General features: G+C 44.8%; 2 protein-coding genes across 17 annotated transcripts in view; one reads left to right on the top strand and one right to left on the bottom strand.

Moving 5' to 3' along the window:
- Positions 1–12,691, top strand: prr7 (proline rich 7 (synaptic)). Of its 2 annotated transcripts, none has more exons than XM_078106889.1 (3): positions 1–121; positions 4,807–6,313; positions 10,971–12,691. In XM_078106889.1, the coding sequence occupies exons 2-3, from the start codon at positions 5,968–5,970 to the stop codon at positions 11,687–11,689; spliced, it is 1,065 nt and encodes a 354-aa protein (XP_077963015.1). In that variant the 5' UTR covers positions 1–121; positions 4,807–5,967; the 3' UTR covers positions 11,690–12,691. The 2 variants fall into 2 exon arrangements, with proteins under 2 accessions (XP_077963015.1, XP_077963013.1); XM_078106887.1 differs by having other exon boundaries at positions 77–284.
- A 7,757-nt stretch (positions 12,692–20,448) lies between these two features.
- Positions 20,449–21,377, bottom strand: part of dbn1 (drebrin 1) — a 49,456-nt gene continuing 48,527 nt past the window's right edge. For all 15 annotated transcript variants that reach the window (XM_078106884.1, XM_040181262.2, XM_078106879.1 and 12 more), the window contains one exon: positions 20,449–21,289. In XM_078106884.1, coding sequence (XP_077963010.1) covers positions 21,234–21,289 — 56 coding nt within the window. In that variant the 3' untranslated portion in view covers positions 20,449–21,233. The remainder of the gene's footprint in view (positions 21,290–21,377) is intronic.

Genomic DNA, 21,377 nt, shown 5'->3' with positions numbered 1-21,377 from the left:
TTATTACGCTAGACATCCCGAACACGACGCGCTTCTCCCGGCAGGGAGGGAGGGAGGGAGGGGGCGACCATCTGACCGGAGCCGGCGGACGGCATTCGCACACCGGCAGGGAACGGATGAGGCAAGTGTTTGTTTTTTCTTCTCTTTTTTCTTTTTTTTTTTCTTTTCTTCTAAGCATCGCTCCGTGTTTTGTTGCGTTTTTATACACCGCGTTGTTAGTAAGTTAAACGGCGCAGTGCGCGCCGCGCGCGTCGTCTCTGCGCAGGATCCTGCAGAATTAAAAGGTGAGTTTATTGTTGGAGGCAAAATGTGATTCAAACAGGGACCTGTGGTGTGCGTGCGTGCATGCGCGCGCGCGCGTGCACACACATGCTGTGAGCTTTCAGCAACGCCGTTGTTGTTGTCGTTGTTGTTGTTGGTTCAGGTATTTTATTACCTGCGCTGTCACTTCATCTCATGGTATCCATTTGGAGAGGATGTTCCTCGTCACAAATGCGCCGTTTGTACTCATAATCCTGATGATCAGTCTCAGGATGACGAACGTTTCCCTCGTGGAGGAAATGAAAGAATTTAAAAAGCATAAACAAAAAAAACAAAACAGCAGTGCGTCTGTTGCGTAATGATGAGCTGTGTGTGTTTTGGTGACTTGACACGGACACGACGGAGGTTCATTCGGAGCTGCTGAAACGCACGGTGAAGAATCTGTGGTTTGTGATCAACACACCCTGGTAGAGGACATGCCCCCCCCCCCCCCCCACAGGGTCCTATGCAAACAACTTACAGCTGATTTATTTTACAGAGCAGCAGATTCATTTCATATTGTTTCTTAGAGATCAAGTTATAGAGATCAAAAACGTAAAGCTGACACTAAATATAAGTACAATTTTCCTCAATTTGACCCACATATCTTTTAGTTAATTAGGTACACCCAACAACATCATGATCTTAGGCTCATTACGTCATTCATTCTTTTCATTTTCTTGGCATTTTCTTCTTCCAGATTGGCCCATTTAGCGTTTGAGATATTTTGCTATTGACTCCGTGTGAGGAGGCCAGTGGACACGACCAGGTGTCCATCAAGGACGCTTCATTCGGGACTGAAATATCGCAACAGCTTGATGGATTTGTGCAAACATTCATGGTCCCCACAGGATGAATCTCGCTCATTTGGTAATTCCCAACTCTTCATCAAGTCTGAATGGTGATTTGATATTTTAGGTCACGTCCTGCAGAACAGAATCCCGCTCAGCGGTAGTTGTTGATAATAAGCTACAGACTAAGTCCAAAAAAGCCACACGGGGAACCAGAAGAAGCATCGACTTGAAGACGTCACATTTTACATTTGGTGTCCCATTGTTGTCAGTCGGGGCTGAAGTGATTCAGAAATAAAGGTTTTCTTTTTCTCATCTTAAGTTTGGTAGTCAAACCTTTGAGGCAACATGGATGTAAAAACGTTACCGCGTGAAAGCCCGTTAATCTTTATAAAACAAGCAGTTTAAAAGAGTCCAAGGACACGAGCAGGAGATCTCCTTACTGGTGAAAGTAGTTGATTTGAGTGGAATGTGACGACGGACGTTCTGAACCTGCAGAGGAGACGGAGGCCCTGCTGAGGCCCTCAGAGCGTCCTTGAATCCCCGCGAGTTGGAGGGCCGGGCCGGGAGGTCGGCCTGAAACTGGTGCCTGGCTTCCGTTTCTCACACGGACATTAGAAGACTTTTCAACTTCATGGTTTTGAATACTAATCTCGAAAACCGCGCAGGACAAAATGTACGGCATCCAAAGACTGCGTCAACATTGGATTTTCTGTTACTGGATGATTTTTAGAGGCGAGCAAATGATTAGCTCATCTATCGTGGCAATATATTCAGTTATATATTCAAGTTATCTTTAGAGCAAAAACAACAGCTTGATGCCACAGCTTCCTACATGTGAGGATCATCTGACAACGAAACAACAACTCCAGCTTTTTAGAATACGGACTCTGTATCATTTAAAATTGCAGCAGTCCACATGGATAAAAGTGAGAAAAAACACTAAATGGTTCATGATGGAACCTCCTCCACCGTTATTGCCTTTGTATTTCGCCTATTCACATTTAATCTGACTCATCCGGTCCTTTAAATCAGAGCTGGAGCACTTTTATTTCCAACTGCACTCCAGATAAGAGACAGAAAAGCAAAAAAACAAAAACCCCAAAGAGGGATATAAATATAGTGCGAGTGTGCACTGTACACGAGTGGGCCGCAGTACGTAACGCTCTGGATCGGAGGAGCAGGAAGCGTGGGGAAATAAACAAAAGCTCTGTTCCATGTCAGCGCTCGCAGATCGAAATATCAGCGGCTGCACGACCCCGCGAAGTGAAGGCCCCTCCCCGGTGAATCACCTCGGACGATTCCCCATCGCAGCGCAGACACACACGGAGGTCACGTGGAAGACGGAGGGAAAAAACCCAACAGGAACGCTGCAGAGTTCACTTTGACGTGACTGTGGTGAAGTTTGTGAAGAGTTTCCTACGCTCGTGCGGCATTTATTTAGTGGCCCAACCAATTGTTAATTATGCCGTCAGAGATCAGCAGTCTGAGAAATACAATCGAGATACAGTTTGTGCATCTCCCAGAGGACGAACCCGAATTAAAACGTTTGAACGTCTTCGGCTTGAGTTTCAGTTGATGAGTCTTGGCAGCATAAAACAGTTTGTAAAATCAGCTGCAACGTTTAATTCTTATGTCTTTTGTGTTTAATACAACTGTCTGTTTTAGACATTTCCACTTCATCAAAGGAGCCGCAGGGTCGCTGTCTGACAGCAGCCGTAAATGAACACGATTTATAATCGTCTGCATCTGCAAAACTACTCGTCCCTCCCTCACTGAGAGCAAAACACTCGACTAGATCTCGACTCTTCGCTGTCCTTGCGCCGAAATGGTGGAACGAGCTCTCTGAAGACACCAGGACCGCAGAGAGCCTTCACATCTTCCGCCGCAAACTAAAGACACACCTCTTCAGACTCTACCTCGACTAAAGACTAACAAATTTTAGCACTTAAATTGTACTTGTAACGTCACTCATCTATAGCAAATTGTAAATTGGCTTTTTTGAGGAAATTGCACTTTCTTGTTTCTTGTTCTCCTGAGTTTGTACCCTATGGTTGAATGCACTTATTGTACGTCGCTTTGGATAAAAGCGTCAGCTAAATGACATGTAATGTAATGTAATGTAATGTTTACAGGATAGCCCTGTGATACACATATAGCATCTGGACAGAAATAGCTAAATTACCAAACAAATACAGCATTACATAACACAAGAAAACACACCCTCTCCCACCCACACCCCCGGCCCTCAGCTGTAGCACAAGAAATATAATATATAAAGATATTAGACCCTAATATCTTTGGTTACAACATAAAGTTTGCAATACTTTGGATTGGGGCGATCATTATATGTACTGAGAATCAGAATCTCAATATTCTTTCAGTCAGCATGTCAGCGATTTCCTTCATATTAGCATTTAGCTCAGGTTGTGTGTCACGTGCGGCTGCCCAGGTGCTCTAGGGAAATTACAAAAGTAGACACAACTTCCTCACCTGCCCAACCGAGCTGTTGTGCTCGCTGGGTTCCTTTATTGTGCCTTTTTTTTTTTTTTGCTCTACAGCCTGAAACACGACTGTAGCTGACACCAAAGAACAAATTCACACGCGCCAAAAGAAATTCCTCAAGAGACCTCTTGTTTGGTTTGCCGCCGATTTCCAACAGAACTGTGCGGTGGCCAAAACCAGCTCATGCAAAACGCACCTAATTAGCATTTGCTTTTAATTACATTTATAAATGTTGCTTGTCAATCAAACACACTTGCATTTAACTCAATTAAGCAAAAGGAATTATAGTGAGCAGAGATAAACCAGCTAATCACATATCAGCATTTAGCCGCATTTCAAATAAAACTTAACATGAAGTCTGCTGAAGTTGTGTCGGATGCAAACGAGGCTTCGCTGAAGCGTCAAACTCCTCGTCGCCAGACAGTTTTGGCCTAAAATGATCCGTTGGCAGGAATCTTTGTCAGATCCCCGCAGACGGAGGTCTGTTCGGGGTCGCTGAGATCTGTGAAGGAGCACAACGTCTCCGGGTCCAGAGGACGGTCTGTGCCCTCGTTTGTGTCAACGATGTGTGAAAAAGGTTTCAGTTTTGTTCCAGCTAAAATTTAGCAGATATCAGCTGCTTCTTCTGGGGCTTTAACACAAAATGATTTTCTAGTTTAAAAAAAAACACATTTATCAGAAATATAAGCTCGAAAAAAGATGAATTAATGGTTTCCAATGGAATTAAAGTGGCGTTCTTGTTGCTTTTCTTTTCTTATTTCTCCTTATACTTTTTTTCCTTTGTTTCTTTTGATGAATCTAATATTTAATGTTCTCCCTGTAGAATTGGGGGGAACATTGGATGTTACATTCAAATCAAGCCCTCCACTCTGGGTAGTGGTCCCATTTTTCTTTCTTTTTCGTGGTCCGTCTACTAAAGTGTTCATCATGAATTGGGGATTTGACCCCAAATCCACAGCAGACGGTCCTCCATGTTTCAGCAAAAAATGAATAATGTGATGTGCATTACCGGATGATGAAGTACAACGTTGGCTTCCAAATACTGTGAAACAAGAAAATATTTAACAATTATTCTGCTGCTTTCTGTTTCGTTATAAATGCCTGTTGATCTCATACCTTAATGATACTTTTACTGCCCGGACTGTTGTCTGAACTCGTCCTCTGGAGACGGCTGACGGTGGTCTCGTGTCCTCCCCGTGTGTCTTTGTAGTGCGGCGTGAGGCCGAGGGGACGGACGCCGGCCGCTCCGAAGGGACCAGATCCTCGACTGAACGCGGAAAGACGGGGATCCACGCGGCTCCATCGGGGGTGTCGCTGCTTCTGATTGGACGTTGGCTTTTGTTTCTTTTTCAGATTCAACTTTTTTTTTTTCTCTCTTGCATCTTGGACTCAAAGTTCTGCTGCAAAAATGAGGCGACGATGCCGTATCAACTTCATTTTTCATCAGAAAAGATGGAAAAGCTTTCAGCCATAAGCGTCGAGTGGGTGGATTGTTAAAGGAGGCTGGTGAAGCTTTTTGGAGAATTAAATTGCATTTTTGCTGCGGTTGAAGTGGAGCCGCAGAGTTCATTTGTAATCTTGAGGAGTAACAAGATAAAGATTATCTACTCAGACACATTTCCATGTAAACGAGCTGATTTCTAAAACATCTGGAAGGATACAGAAGATTGACTAACATACATACTGTCTACTTACTAGTCAAAATGAATGGAACTATAATATTTAGATTTAAAACAACAATCCTTTTGTGTCCTTTAACTCAGTGTTAATGCAAGTCCGTCCTGAAATTGATGAATCTCTGAACGAGGTGGACAATGTGCTAAAAAAAAACAAGCCACCCTCAACATTTTAAAGGCAAATAACCTCATCATCAACTCGTGGCATCCAGGTCCTTCGAGCCTCTGCTTTTCGGAGAACATTTTGATGACATTTCATTGAACAAAAACTTTTTTGTTTTTTTACTGAGCCCTTCATGAACTCATCCAGGACGTCTCACTGACGGAATGTTTATGCATCTGGAACTGTTTTTAAATCCCTTTTATTATCCCTGTTAACTTCTTTTAGCAATTCCAAGGATCTTGGAAATGACTTTCGTGATCAACAAGAAGTCGTCATATACAGCGGCCATCTTGGAAGAAAGCCGTCGCTTTTGAACTCACTTCAATGCGTCAGCTTTCAAGCGACGCCGCCGAACTGTCGTTGCCGGTGAAGCAACGACAGATTACATTTTAATCTGCAATATCTTTTTTTACATTTTTTTATCCCAGAATGTGATAAAAGTGCCAGAAATTGTCTTTTTTTCCGTCTCATCGCCCCAAAAGTCGCCTCGTTGGGAGCTCTCGGCACGCCCCCCCCCCGGCTTTTCGTCGCCATGGTGATGTCGCAGGGCACCTACACCTTCCTAGCCTGCTTCGCCGGCTTCTGGCTGGTGTGGGCGCTGGTCGTCCTGCTCTGCTGCTTCTGCAGCTTCCTGCAGCGCAGGCTGAAGCGCGGCCACGACGAGCGGCTGCGGGAGCAGTGCCTGCGCACCGTGGAGATGGAGCCGCTCGGCTGCCCCCCCGGGGGGGGGGGGTACCCGCCTCCTCCCCCGCCTCCCCCACCGCCCCTGCAGCTGCCCCGCGAGCCGCCGCAGTTCGTCCCTCCTCGAAGCCTGTCGCCGCCTCTGCCTCTGCAGGTCCCTCATCCGATGCCGCAGGCCAACTGGGTCAGCATGCCAGGTAAGTTCCCCGTTCGCACGCCGCCACTCAGCGGTTCTTTAAGCACCGTTGCACTATTTTACAATCCAATACGGTGGAAGAACAGTTCGGAAGGATGTAATGGAGGGACTTTTGGGAAATTGAAGGTGTGGAAGGCCCTCAGACGTCAGCATGAATCTCAATATAGAGCGTCAACTCTCGAGCGCTACACACTTTAATATCATTCCAGGTGCATGTCCGGCCTGCAGCGTTCTTCTTTCCTCATCACTTTCAAGTTTAAATATGAACTACTTCATCCATTAATCGCAACACTAAAGTCACCACAGGACATCAATCTGTTCTGTACCTCAAGAAATTTTCTTTCAAACCTTTTTCCCCACATTCACGGATCAAAGGCACGTTTGAACACAACACAACAAACAATGAGAAACACGGAATGAATCCCCATCCTCCGTACGAGGGTTGATCCTTTTTCAGACACTTTGCTTCTCAGCTCGCGCCTCCATGCTTGCCGGGCAGCGCCCCCCCCCCCCCCCCCGCAGGGCGTCATGGTGACAGCTGCCGCTGAGGCGTGGGCGGTGACTGTGGAGGCCCAGTGGTGACGGAGCGAGCAGCAACCCGCGAACGGGCCGAAACTCCAGCAGAAACGAAAAGGAAAAAGAGACGCCCCCCCGAGGGGGAGTGTGGGGCAAGAGGGGAGCGCCGCTCGCGCGGTGCCTGCTGCCAGTTGCGAAACGGAGAGCGACGCGGCAGGTCACGGGCCTGCTCCACTGGCATGTTTGGCAGGAAGTCACCGTGTGAAGCAGTTTTGATTGCACCACACCGAACGTCGTGCTACACCCTCCTGCCCGACACGTTCTCATGCACAACTCTGCAAATATCGACTCTCTGCCAACTGCCCTACGGCTCGAGCTGTGATGCGGGGATGCCGTCAGCGTCGGTTTTTGGACGTGGAGAAACCTCCGTGGTCACATTAGATTTCCAGTTTTTCCTCGTTACTTGCGTTCAGTTTCTTTAAGAAAACGAAAATGCCTTCCAAGTAAATCCACTTGTATAACAAAATAAGAATCAGGAAAGGGAAAATGACAGAGGGGGAGTGTCTCCTAAAACTCCTACATTTTCTGTAGAGAGTAAAGACTGGAGGAAGCGTGGAAAAAGGGAAAGCGAGTGGAAGAGCATCAGCTCAGATCGGTTAATGAGCAAAGACAGACAGCGAGGAATAAAACAAAAAGGCCGTTGGAGCCGCGGTCACAAAGCAGACTGATGAAGAGGTTTAGTATCCAGGCAGCAGCCGAGCTAAAGGAGAAGCAGGTGCCGACCAGCTGAGCGGAACAGAGAGAAGCCCGGAGCTGCTTCTGTGGAGGGATGAGGAGGGGAGGAGAATCCCATCAGCTCTCACACTCGTTCCACATCTCCAAATTCTCCAGATAGCTGCGATCAACGAGACGAGTGTGAGAGGCACTAGGGAAGGAAACAAATTGCAAATAAACATGCATTTTGTTCGTTTAACCCGGCGCCATTTCGCGGGACCAGTTTACTTGGCGACCTCCGTAAAACTGAAGCAATTTTTACTCAAAGAATCCTGCAAGAAACCATAACTTCATGAAGGCTGTCACAGTTTGACAGAGGCGGCAGTTTAGTGTTTCATATTTCTCATTAAGTTGAATCTGTAACTGCATCTCATCGGTTTGTAGCATCCAAAAGGCAGAAGGGAGACGGTTAAAAACACCGATTTCATGCATCATTCAGCCGTCGTCCCTCTCTGGCCCTCTGACAGGATGTTCATACTGCGGGCGGCTCTCATTAGACGCTCGGTTCCGAGCAGCGGCGGGTTGGGAGGGGGGGGGTGACGGTTTGTGTTAATAGCGTGCAAGAAGCACTACGTGGCCCTGATTGAATGAGGTTAACACAGAACTCAAAGTTTGCACAACAATTACATGACTAGACAGCGCCGAATAAAACTTAATGGAGTTTACTTATTGAGTTGTTGAGTCAGGCTTAATGAATAAATGTTCACAGTAAGTGCATAGCCTACATGTATTAACATCTCTACGTCGACTGGATTAAAATGGAGGCTGTGCCTTTTATCCACCTGTTGTGGCAGGTGTGGTTTGTCAAAGCCGCTCTCCGGACACCTTAGTAAAAGGAAACATGAAACGAAAGGATCAGTCATGTAACCCATCGTCCATGACATGATCACCCCGATTCACACCGTCACACACCACCGTATCACACAGTCAGCCGCCTCATCCTCACACAGCTGACTGCCGCTACGAACAAAAGCCTCTGATCCTCAGAGCATCAGGCCCGATGTTTATTTAAAGCCGCTCTGGCAGCTGGGATTTTGACAGCAGGGAGAGATGGACGGGGGGGAGTTAACAGCCGAGGGTCGGATCCCGTAGGAGTGACGGTCAGGTACAATCACACACACACAAGAACACACACCATTCGCAGCTATAAATACATCCGGCGCCACGGCAACAGTACTACAAAGAGGATGCACACATGTTGAGGCTATGGGTCGGTTGTGATCATGAGGGATCATTTGCATCCATTTGACAGAAACGTTACGCTACAGGTTGTCGTGCTACTGTGCTGAATTTATATCTGTAAAACTCTTACAAGCAAATTGTTTGTCTACCACAGTTAAAATGATGACAATAATGTACTTAATATTTCAACCCAATAATGTTTATCTTTCATTGTAACGTAACCCAATAGAAAAATGTAAATCCTTAATTAGCTTCCGGGTCCTTCTGAAATAACCCCAAAAAACAACGACAAATCACATGGATTGGCTGAGATCAGATGCAATAATCTTTTGTCTTATTTTTGCAATAATTGCTTATTAGCAAAGACCAGCATACGAAACACTAAATGAATGTTTTTAGTCTCAAAATTAGTCAACAAAGTTTAGGAGACGTTAAAGTATTTTGTCCCTTTTCCTCACCAGTCAGAAAAAGTAGAACGTCACACATTCCACATTTCACACAGAGAATGTTCTTACAGCATCAGGAAATTAATTCAGACGTTAATCTAAAAGATGTACCTATTGAAAATGCGCAATGCGCGCAAATCTTTTCTTTCTGTCCATCTAAGGCTTCTGCAAGAAATATATAAGCCGAGAGCCGGTGCAATATTTCCACAAATATTGATCAGGATCAGGGCAGAATCCTCAACCTGCACACAGAAACTGGCCGTTGTTCCAAAAAAGGAAAGCTGTGAAACTGATGTGTGATACCCAGAGCCCGAAATATTTTCCTTTGTCCTGACGATATGTTAGAACATATAGACTCCATTGCACAATATGCCCACAGGCTCTCTGAAAGGTCGGAGGCATTTTCCAAATTTGCTGCAGGTGTGAACTTTTGTTTCGCAGCATATTTGCCATCTCCTTATTTTTTGAATTCAGTTAATTGTTTCTGTATCAGTCAACCACAGGGAAATGCCAAGATCATTTGTCAACCATCGAGTGTAAAATGTAGCGCCTTGTTGTCTGTCGTCTCAGCCCGGTGGTGGGAAATAATATCTGATACGGTAGAATATGAAAAAAGCCTCGCTCCATTGCTTACGGCAGCTGCGTCCACTTAAATGCCGCGAGTATAATTCATGTCCTCCTTAAATGCACCGAGACCACTTTAAAACCTTTTTCTGCCAAATATACCGAATGCATAATTTCCGTCTGACATTTCACTGTTGAGTCTTTAGCAACAGGTGTGAGTGGTCCATTAGTGTGGAATACACTAGGAATCTGTAGCTGCTTATGAACAAATGACTGCAGAAAGTATCTTGCGTATTGGACAGCAAAGAGCAGATTTAACATTTGAGATTATCAGGAACCAACACGGTCTCTTTACTCTCTCATTAATCCGCTATTCTAGAAGGAGATTCAGAGCGACCACCCTTATTTCACATGATGGAACTACTACTTGTTTATTGGTTGGATCTGAATAAAAAGGAATAAATGTTTTTTAAATGTGTGTAGTGCTGCAACTCCATTAAATGGCAGGTGAGGTTTCAGTGAAAAACTGTAGAAAGGGCTGTTGAAGAAGCCGGCCAAGTAGTACAAAAAAACCCTGCTATTATTTTAAAAACGTTTACTGAAACAGAGGATGGAAATTAGACCCAGGACCTTCATTAAAACTGAACCAAAGTGATGAAAAAAAGAACACTGAACAAATGAAGTCTGCGGACGAACATCAAGCTGCCTCCACTCTCCTGGATTGATCTTCTGATCGACCACAACATCCCACGCACGATGAAAAAAACCCAAATCCCACCATCCCACAAAACAGACAGAACAAGCTTTGTGCCATTAAACAACAAGCCAACAAATGCACGGAAACTATAAAGCAGACACAAGAGCCCGCTCAAGGTTTGGTAGGAAAAACAGGAGAACGGCAACCTGTTGTCAATGTGATCACGTATCACGTTGCACAACTTGCTGCATTGCAGTTTCTCCGTCGGGGACGAAGCGAAACAAGTGAGCGAGAGAGAGAGCTGAACACACGTCGTTTACAAGTGTAATGTTTGACCGTATATGCAGTTTGATTCGTCCTGTCAACAGTTCTAAGGTGTCCCATTATGATGGCGGTCTACGGGGATGGAGGACCTACTTTAAATTGCAGTTGCACTCTGGGGATTAATGGATTAATCCAAGTTTTCCTTTATTTTCCAGACACAGACCTCTTTGGGAAGCCGCCCTGCTACGAGGAGGCCGTTCTGATGGAGGACCCTCCTCCGCCCTACAGTGAGGTCCTGGCCGACCCCCGGGGGGGCACCTACCTGAAGCCGGCCCCGCTCCGACCCGCGGCCCCCCTGCCCCCGCCTCCGAGGGAACCCCAGGATCCTGCTCCGGTGTCCACATCGGAGACCAGCAAGCCTCCCGCGACGGCTGTGTTCCCCGAGCGAGGTTACTCCTCCCTGATCCGCCTGCCTTCGTCCCAGCGCTGGGACTCCCTGGGACACCTTCTGTCCAACATGGACCTGAACCACAACAACCTTACCCCGCCGGGGGCCCGCTCCGTCCAGGCCGCCACCGCCGTGATGGCTACCATGCCCCGCCGAGAGCCCAGGACTCACCACAATGGACATGGGCTGAGAGGTGGAATACAAGGACTCCAAGGAAGCATACAAGGACTCCAAGGAGGCATACAAGGACTCCAAGGAGGCATACAAGGACTCCAAGGAGGCTTACAAGGACTCCAAGGAGGCATGCAAGGACTCCAAGGAGGCATACATGGATTTCGAGGAGGGACACAAGGACTTCAAGGGGGGATCCAGGGGTTCCAAGGGGGGTTACAGGGGCTTCAGGGGGTCCACGGTCTGAGGGGACTGGAGCCAAGCTGTGGCCTGCCAACAGCCTTCCCACTGCTGGGTCGCAGCACCGCCGTCTAACTAACCAACAGGTTGGTCCACCTCTGAGGAGCCTTCAAGGAGGAGATCTACAAAGACAGACTTCCTGTCCGGAACGCCACCTTTGCGGCTCCGTGTTTGCAGGACTAACACAGCTAGCAGCACAGATTAAATTCCCCAAATGAGCTAAAAGGAGATTTAAAGGACCCGACGTGCAGCTGCTCAGGCGAGGGGCGCCACCGCTGGGATCGTGGCTTCCAACTGCGCGTGCGAGCGCAGACGGGAAACGACGCCTCGCGCCGCTGTTGTGGAGTTACAGTGGCACCTCGGTGGCACGTAGACGCTGATTGAGTCGCGGTTTCAATGGGCGAAGAGAGAAGAAGTAACCAGTAATGTGGTGATTCAAAAGGAGCATCAACAGGCACATCTGTTTCTCCACCTTTCATCCAGACCCTTCATTCCCCCCCCCCCCCCTCACCTCACCTTCTCCCACACACATCATGTCACCCTCGCGTTTTGCTCATCCCTCTCGTCTATCAGTGCCTGAGCAAACTATTGTACCAGTCTGCTGTTGCCATGGCTCCCGGGAACTGTCTATTGCCCACGACGACCTCTCCTCTTCTCGTGTGCTCTGATATGCTCGTCCGTCCGATGCGTTGACGAGTGCAGAGGAAGACGTGGTGACAGAAAGAAAAAAAAAGGTAGAGCAGAAGAAGCTCTTCAGAGAAGCGGCTGCACTTGCTTTTTGTAACATGTTGCGTTGTTGTTTTGCGATGTCTTTATGAACAAAGAGCCGTGCGTCCTCATTCGGGAAGCTGGGTTGTTTTGCCGCATTTGGGCAAAACACAATTTTTTAATGTACAAATTTACCATTGTTCTTTTGAGCTTTGTGACAAATGCCTTTTCTGTTGTGAAACAAAAACATCTTCCACAGCTGGGCTTCTTCATTTAAGCAACAAAAAATAGACACAAATGTCCAAATTACCGTAAAATAATGGATTCTTCTGTATGGAGCATTTTTTATTTGAAATTAAAGCCATTAACAACACTAAACGTCTCCTGGATTCATTTGCTTGTGTTTTTACTTTTTACTATTTGGTGTCTTTTTTATGACTCTTATTCCTACTAACAAACTGAAAATAAAGGCGTGGTTTTGGTTTAGAGGTTCAAAAAGTCAAAAAGGTTCCACTTTCACTTTCACCATTTAATCTCCAGTCACGTCGCAACAAGATGAATGAAACAAGATCAATAAAATGTTTGTACAAAAATAAATAATACATATTTTGGACCGGGTTACTTATGTGTGATGTATCATAAAGCCTGTGTGATTCCATAGGGAGGAGGTCACTACGAAATGCAAAGATGCAGTATTATTTTAACCCAAGACAACATATTTTACTAAACCTACGCAGGTGATCGTGTTGTACTTGACCCAAAGTATATGAATGTCGAGAGAAGACATATCAATGGTTAAGAAACTGTGAGATGCGACAACATGTTTGGCAGAAACGCACACGGCCAACATTTTGTTCTGGTTCGCTGGCTGCAAAAATTGCCGCCTCTTCATCTGAAGGCTTCCTCTTCATATTGTAATTTTCTCTATTTATAATCAGAAAGGACAGAATGAGATGTTCTCCAGCCTTCTGCAGACCTCGGACCTCGCACGGTATTCGTCAGATTATACCTTTTGCTGTGTCTTGGCTTTAGATTGATCCGGAGTGTCTCCTTCTGCAAATCAGAGAAGCTTTCCATGTGAGTTTAAGTAATTCTGTCCTCAGCTTGTGCGTTACTCTCGTCCTCCTTCCGCTCCCTTGAGTCTCCCCTTTGAATTCCCACTTTCTCTTTTGACTGCACTTCTGTTGTGCTCAATCTGTGATTTTTATTCCACTTTAATTGTGGCATTTATCTAAATGATGCCGCGTCATTGATTGACAACGTGTCCTGTGTTCATTGATACACAACACTACACAACACAGAAAACTCAAAAAGTGCATTTGGTTTCCAAAGGTTTCCAATTTTCCAAACAATAATTCCTCCCTCACACAAACCTCATGAAAGTGCTTCCCGTTGGCGGGGGAGGAGGAGGTTCCTGCAGCAGTGCCTCACAGAGGTACCTCGCAGGTAACGTTTAGTGGGAAAAGCCCCTATTTATCTTCGCCCTGCTGTTTGCGGCCACTCTGGGATTTTCTACTTCATGTTTCCACGTAATGCCCGACACTCCATCTTTGCACCTGAGAACCCACGACGAGAAGAATCCATTGAGCCCCCGAAGAGCAAAGTGGGTCAAACACCTGCTTCACTTCGCTCATCATCAGGCCGGAGGTGAATCGGCGTTGATTCACCCTTTAAACAAATCTACAATTACGACCATCGAGCGGCGCTGAAATCCAGAGAGTTGGTTTAAATGTCAACCTCCTCTCAGCCGTCACAACACAGCGTCGATGATGGGTTTCAATCGCCGTAATCATTTCCAACTCTGGCTTTTTATCAAGGAGGAGAGCTGCAGCCCGATCATGAAACACAAAGTGATATAACGTGCTTGTCTTCAGCAGTTTTTATTCCGTCTGTCTTGTGTTTGTGTGCATTTGGTTCCTCGCGAATCTATGTATTAAAAATAGAAATTATTATTTTGGTTTATGTAAAAATTTGAGAATTTGAAAAGTAGCCTGGTCTTCTAAAACTGGCAATGCTGCATTACAAACCTGAGCCTCGTGTTATGTTTATTTTTGTAATATGAGCTTAAAAAGAAGAAGATTGTTCCCTAACTGGCAACCAGGACGTGGCTGGTGTTTGGAAACGATCCTGAGGGTTTACGGCTCATAAGAAGATACGAGTTGCCGCTTTGTGAAGGATACAAACTCTCGTTGTCATTTTAAAGACGCGCTTTCTGCCACCGAGACAAAAGAGCCTGATGATGAAGATGATGACAATGATTCAGCTGGCGAGGTTACATAAAGAGGGAGAGAGTGAGGGGGGCCCATTCGGCGCTGGTACCACGTTAACAGATACGCTCGCCGGTGATAAAAGATGATGAGAGAGAGAGGAGCGCTGAGCGACGCCTCCACGTCGTCGTTGTTCCTTTTGTGCCGTTCGCTCCGTCTCTGTGTGTCTTGAGATGTTTTTGTACCCAGGGATGACGTGCCCGGATCCTGGGAGTCATCGGGCTTGTTTTTCTGACATGATCCCATTGTAATGCGGTTAAAAAATGTCTTTTGATTTGACTGTGAATTCTTTCCAAAATCATAACGAAATAAAATAATCAATAGTCACAGCGTTGTGCAGGGTGCACACAGGTTAATTAATAACAATAATGCATTTGTTGTGATCAACAGTGTGGGCCACGTCATCTGTAACTCAATCATTATAGATATACACATATAGAAGCTGTCATTTGGTCAGATGGGTTTGTGCCGACAGAAGTGCTGCAGCAATAAATCACTTTCAGTCTCCTGAAAATGAGATGAAAGCCATAATCAGTGTTTAGTGTTTCATTCGACATGTCTCCTCAGGCCTGTGGGAGGGAGAGATTATGAGGTGTGAAGTCTTGTCCACACAGCCGACAGAGGGACGTGTATTTATTCATAAAGGTCACAACATCGATGACAAAGACTCGTGAAGTTTCCACGGCAACTAATCCAGTAGTTTGAAACCCGCCGGGAGACATTTTAACAGAAGAGAAAAATAAACACACATCCGAGGTTTTCTCCCACTGCAGCCCTCAAACGCCGCGCCCCGGGACGGAGCGCTTGAGAGGACGTGTTGCCTGGCAACCGGCTCAGCCAGGTTTACACGTAGTAAAGCGAGAACATCAGCCCGCCCCTCTCTCTCTGATTCCTGAGTGTCTCTCTGACACGGTTACTTCACAGCTTCACAGCAGGGAGTGAGCTGACGTCTGTGTGTGTGTGTGTGTGTGTGTGTCTCTTCTAGCAGGGGAACATACTGGGGAACTGAAACTCGTCTGCTAGATTAAATTCTGGTGTATTTTAGAATTGGTTCTGGTTATTGTCACAAAAAAAAACTAATATTTCTTCCTCTAACCAGGTAGTTTCCTCCTTTTGTTGAATTAAAACCTTAATTGGTTGAATGTCAGCGCAGCACATCGGCTGACCCCAGTCAGCACACATCTGTTTTTTAAAGTTGAGTCTTTAGAAATCCCAGCATGCAATGCAACAAAAGGCAATTGAAGCAGTTAACAGCAAGTTAGACTATTATGTTGGAGAACCGGAGGGGCGATGGAAGAGACAATGCAAAATTTAAATGCATAACCTATAAACGTAGGCAAGAAAATCACAGGAAAAGGCAAATAAGATTTAACAGGCAGAAAAGAAATGAGTGAAAGCTATTATTTCCAATTGGTAGTCAAACTGGCTCCTTTTAGATTATTAATATTAGTAGTTTTTTGTCTCTGAAAGTTTCACATTTGGCAGCGAAGTCCACGAAGCGGCTTCTCTTTTATTCCAAAGCCCTAAATGATGTTCTGAAAAACCAAATGAATTTAAACCAAAAAAAAAAAAAAACTTCAGACGAAAAGACAGAGAAGAGAACATAAAGACGGGTTTTTGAAGCGGAGACGTATAGCACGTCCCGTAGCAGAGACCCTGTTCTTATTTAAGAAAAGAGCCTCTAAGTAGATGAAAGGAAAAAGGGCCGTGGCGATGAGGAACAAGTTGTCCATCTTTTAATGGCCGATGGGGAGATGCAGTTCTGCTGTAAGTGGGTGATTGGGGAGAAGCAGTTCTCGTTTTCAGAGAGGAAAGAGCTTTTCTAGTTGTTGCAGCTGTAATATTTCTCCCGTGTTGCACACTATCAGAGACAAACTGATAGCAGTCAAGAAGCTTTTTAAGTCCCCGTTGAAGACGCAGCCGTCTTTCATGCAAGGCTTTTGTTCCTGGATCTTTCCTCCAGTCAAACATGTACACGTTTTGTTTCTGTGCATCTCGGAAGCATCGGGTGTAATCACAGCTCCTTCCCACTGATGAGGCGGCTCACCGAGTGGCCGCACCGATTGATTGGACGCCCGCGTTCCCTCTAGACCACCACATCGCAGGTAAAAATGAAACATGCACAAAAGGCTGAGATGGATTTAGCTCGTTGAATTAAAAAAAAAGGCAAAGTAACTTTTGAAAAGTGGAAATGCTGAACTGATTGTTACCCTCATTGCTTCTGTCTTTTTCTAAAGAGCTGAAAACGCGAGGAGAAATATTGAAATCAAGTCAGCAGTGGAAAAGCATGAGGCTGGAGGCTGGAAGTGACGCTGCGTTGAAGGCCAACTGGTTCCTCCAGTCAGACCAGTTCAGACCAGTTCAGAGCTTCTGACCTGGAAACAAACGCATATCGGCCGGTTTCACTGTCTCACAAGTCCGGAGATGATTTTAGTTTCCTATAATTTGATTAAGTCTTTCAGGTCTTTGTGAGCACTGCAGCATTTTGCTGACACCACAATACACATGTTTTTTTTTGTTTTTTTTGTCAGTGCAACACAACAAACAAGACAACTGGGTCATTTGGCATGCAAACACCAAACATACGTCACGTTATAAACGTCTTACGCCATAAAAAGGAGCGTCCTAAACGAGGAAAAACATTCATGTTGTCATGGCGATGGCCACATGTGGCTCTGTAAGATGCACGCAATCGCCACCTTGAATAATTTGTTACCTTTTGGGACGCGGGTTGAGAAGGTGAGCGGCTCGTCTTATTGAAGGGCTGCAGCCGTGAATCCGACTGAACCTTCGGTTCGGTTAATCATGTCACGAGACGACGGTGCTGCAGAAATGTCCCACTTAAATGGCTAATTATCCCTCTTTCTGATTGGATTTCAACCTTCACGTAAGAGGAAAAACCGTCCGAGGGTTTATTTGGGGGATGGTTACACCCGGGGAAATCTATTCCAGACATCAGCAGAAGGAAAAGTGCCTCACAGATGACAGATTAGGACAAAGCTGGTATTTGTTTCTTAAGATGGAGTGAAACAGCAGAGGTGAAGAGGAAACAGAGCAGCATCCTTTCAGACAGCTCCGAGGTGGTCCAGCAGTGGAATAGAAATACAATGCTGCCACCAAGCGGTGGATTCCTGAACTACAACAGCAATTTAGATAATTTAACTTCTCAACGTTTCGAATGTAATATTAGTAACTGCTGCAGTGCACAAGTCCGCTGTGGTTGGACTTCTAGACCGCAGTGAACGTGTGGGACTTCACTCAGCTCATTAGCTCATTCTTTGAGTAACGATACCGTTTGATTTGATTCATTGTATTTTGTGTAGCCCAAAATCAAAGATTTGCCTCAGATCGCTTTACAATCTTTACTCTCTTTGATGAGAACCTGTTTTGGATTTGTTTTCCGACAGCGCAGCCAGATTTCCTCTTGAAGCCGTGGTGTTTTCAAGTCTTGGTCCTTCCAAATGAAACGACGGAACGCGTCATTCGTATTCGCCCTTCACACTCGAGTGTTTTCTCATCCGAAGGCCTCATCGACATCTTGCGGATAAGGTTTGGTCAGAAAACCCTGAATTTGGTGAAACGTTGCGGTTAAAAATGATTACCTGACCAAAACCACTGTGTGGTTAATGATGGAGAAGTTGGTCATGATGAAAATAAACCAATTTTGTGTGTTTAACTTGAGTCTTTTTGGAGTGCCATCCATTGACCTTGACCTCCTTTTTGTCTCCATAGCAACGTCCTCTGACTTCCTCCTTCGGATGGACGCACACAAGCCATAATTCAGTCGTCCTCAGTGTTTCGTCCATCTATAAAAATTGACTTAACAGTTTGTTTACATCAAAACATTATTTATTTCCATGTAGCTATGTTACAAATAACACAAATCTACCAAAAACATTGAAATAGTAGTAAAACACCATTAGTATTGATCTATAGTCATATAACTGAGGAGCTCCATGCTATACAGGCAGGTAATTGGATAACGCTGGGGTCCAAAGCAATATCCACAGATTTGTCTGAGCAAGCTGAATAGAATGAAATAAGGCCTGTTGGTGTGATTGCTTTAAAAAGCCCCCATGTGGCCACACCGGTAAAAGCCAGGCGACATGACTCGGATGGCCGCTCGCTCCTCCCTAAAGCCCATTTTTGGCAAAAACAACACGTGACACATTGAGGTGAGAAAGAACAAAAAACAATTATCCCCCAAAAAATGTTTTTCAATGTCTCAGAAAGTGGATTTTTGTTTTTGACACAGCGACGGAGCTGCAGAGAAACAACAATATCTAATCACAGACCCGTCTTCTCTAATTAGTAAACAAATGCAACTGAAACAACCAGCAATCTCTGAATTACAGGCCACGATTTTTAAACGCTTCTTTTTATTCTAGCACTATTTCTGTCTCCATTATTGGATTCCATCTACAAGTCTTTGAATCAGGGGAGCAAATGATTCATTGAGCAGTTAATTCATTTGTTTCAATACACAAAACTAGCCATTTCTTTTTTTATATTATAGTGATAACTGTATTTCTCAGATATTTCAATGTTGTTTATTCCTGTCCCTTTTTTTACTAATTCAAATGTTTTTTTTAAATCTGCAAAAAAAACAAAATAAATTCTTACTGGCCAACACACACACACACACACACACACACACACACACACACACACACACACACACACACACACACACACACACACACACACACACACACACACACACACACACAGTATTCAGAGGATCTCACACACACACACTCACACACACAATTATTGCCTAGGAGTTTTAATTTTCTACAGGAATTTACAGCAAAAAAAAAAAAATGAAACTAAGAATATTGCTGCCAATATTTAAAGTTCTGGCAGACATTTTGACAGGTATTGAAATCCACGCGTTCTAGTCTTCAGGCTAAATATTAAACTAAATATTGCATCAATAAAAATAAAATCAATACTGTACTTTTTTTGGATGGCACAGAACAAAAGCAGCCGGGTGGTCAGAGAGGAAAAATCATCATCATCTTTGAAGCACGATTACAATGCAGAGAGGTCGGCCGAGCAATTTATTGTTTTACAGGCTTCTCTTCTTGCACTTCAGCTCCTGCTCATCCGATTCCCCCTCGTACATTTACCCAATAAAACTCTGCAGAAATACGGATATCGTTATTCTGTCCCGGCACGGAGTGACTCTTCGAAGGTGCCGTTCCTTCTAAATTCACCGCAGCCTTGAAGAGGCCGTTCAGGTGTTTTGATTAAATTGGAAGCAGAAGATGCCGAGTTATGATTCCCAGACACTTTTATATGGTCATAGATTACTCACGAGCTCTTGCTGTAAGTGTGAATGGATCCCGAGAGGAACAGAAGTTTGACAGGTTCAGTTTTATTTGTAAATCCCCTCTGGCCCCAAGTTTGCTTCCAGCTGTTTTCATCCCAGCGGAACAATAACGCCAGAAAATGACACAAACACATTTTTTTTGAAGAATAAGGAAAACGCCGGGTTTCCCGTCTCCCAAACCCCCCCCAGAGTGTGAACAGGAGCTGTGCTCATTATAGTCCAAAAATGGCCACCTTACGAAGGGCCTGGTGAAAATGTCTTATTTTAAGCCTTGGAAGAAAGTTTCATACAAGATTAACGCGCTAAACGTGGCTTCATGTTCGTTATATTAAAGCCAAACTCTCCTACAAAAGTACAGGAAAAATATCTACAGTATATTCATCTAGATTGGACGGAGAGCTTTCTTTCTTTTGCTGTGTAAATATATAAGTGGGATGAAAATGATTCGTTCTATAGAAGCGGAGCGGAGGGTTTGATCTACAAGGAGGAAGAAACAGAAATATAAGTGCACTGAAAAAAGCAACCAGATTTACAAGCCATTTAATCTTGAATTCAGTCTTTAAATCATACAAAAGGAGGCGAAAAAAAAAGGAGGAAGCGGAGCCGCCGTTCGGCTGAATAGATTTCTTCAGGGTCCCATCGGCTGTTCACACACCACAATAAATAAAATGTTTCACCCTTTTCCAATAAAGTGAGGGCTAAACACAAGATTAACTGACTTGCACAGGTGACAATTTCTGGATATTTGTATGAGGAAGGCAGCATGGAGGAGGAGGGAGGTGAGAAACAGGTGAGAGAAGAATGAAGTGAAGATATAAGTAACAGCTGTAATGACCCACTGCGTTAGTTTAATGGGGTGTTATTAAAGCACTACAGACTACGCGTGTCGGCTGCCTGTCACACACTGAGCTTCAACGTCGCTAATATGCAGCAGTGCGCTACGGTAATGTGTAATTAATCATTTACACAAAATAAAAACTATTACATGTGCATAGCAAAGAAAAAAGAAATAAATAAAATAACAAACACAGGAAAAAGCCCATAACCGTGACCCTTCAAACCATCTTTAACGATAACTTAAACCCTTTCTTTTTTTCTCTTTTGGCTACTGTTTTGTTTTCCTCTAAAAGACAACACAGAAGTACTTTTGATGCAAGATTCGTTATTATTGTTACATTTTTTTTGCTTGTTTTTGTTTTTTAGAAAAAAAGGGAGACAAAAAAAAAAAATTCAGTTTCTTCATGAAGCGCACTTCCTACTTCCTCCTTCCTCCTGGTCCGGCGGCGGTGGCGTCTGATTGGCTGGTTAGTCAGTCGTCGTCGTCATCGACCACGGGGTCCGTGTCCCAGCATGTAATGTCAATCTCTGAAAACACAAATACGTCTTTTATTCATTTCAATCGAAATGAAGAGCAGCGGATATGAGAATACGACGTCGGCAGTAAAGCACATTC

This window comes from Gasterosteus aculeatus, chromosome 7, assembly GCF_964276395.1.
Source record: "Gasterosteus aculeatus chromosome 7, fGasAcu3.hap1.1, whole genome shotgun sequence".
Classification (NCBI taxonomy): domain Eukaryota; kingdom Metazoa; phylum Chordata; class Actinopteri; order Perciformes; family Gasterosteidae; genus Gasterosteus; species Gasterosteus aculeatus.
This window is presented reverse-complemented; position numbering and strand designations above follow the sequence as displayed.

Excerpts from the sequence above, each read along its gene's own strand:
- prr7 (XM_078106889.1), top strand. The coding sequence starts at position 5,968 with ATGGTGATGTCGCAGGGCACCTACACCTTCCTAGCCTGCTTCGCCGGC. Across the intron at positions 6,314-10,970 it reads CAACTGGGTCAGCATGCCAG|ACACAGACCTCTTTGGGAAG; the intron begins GTAAGTTCCCCG and ends TTTATTTTCCAG.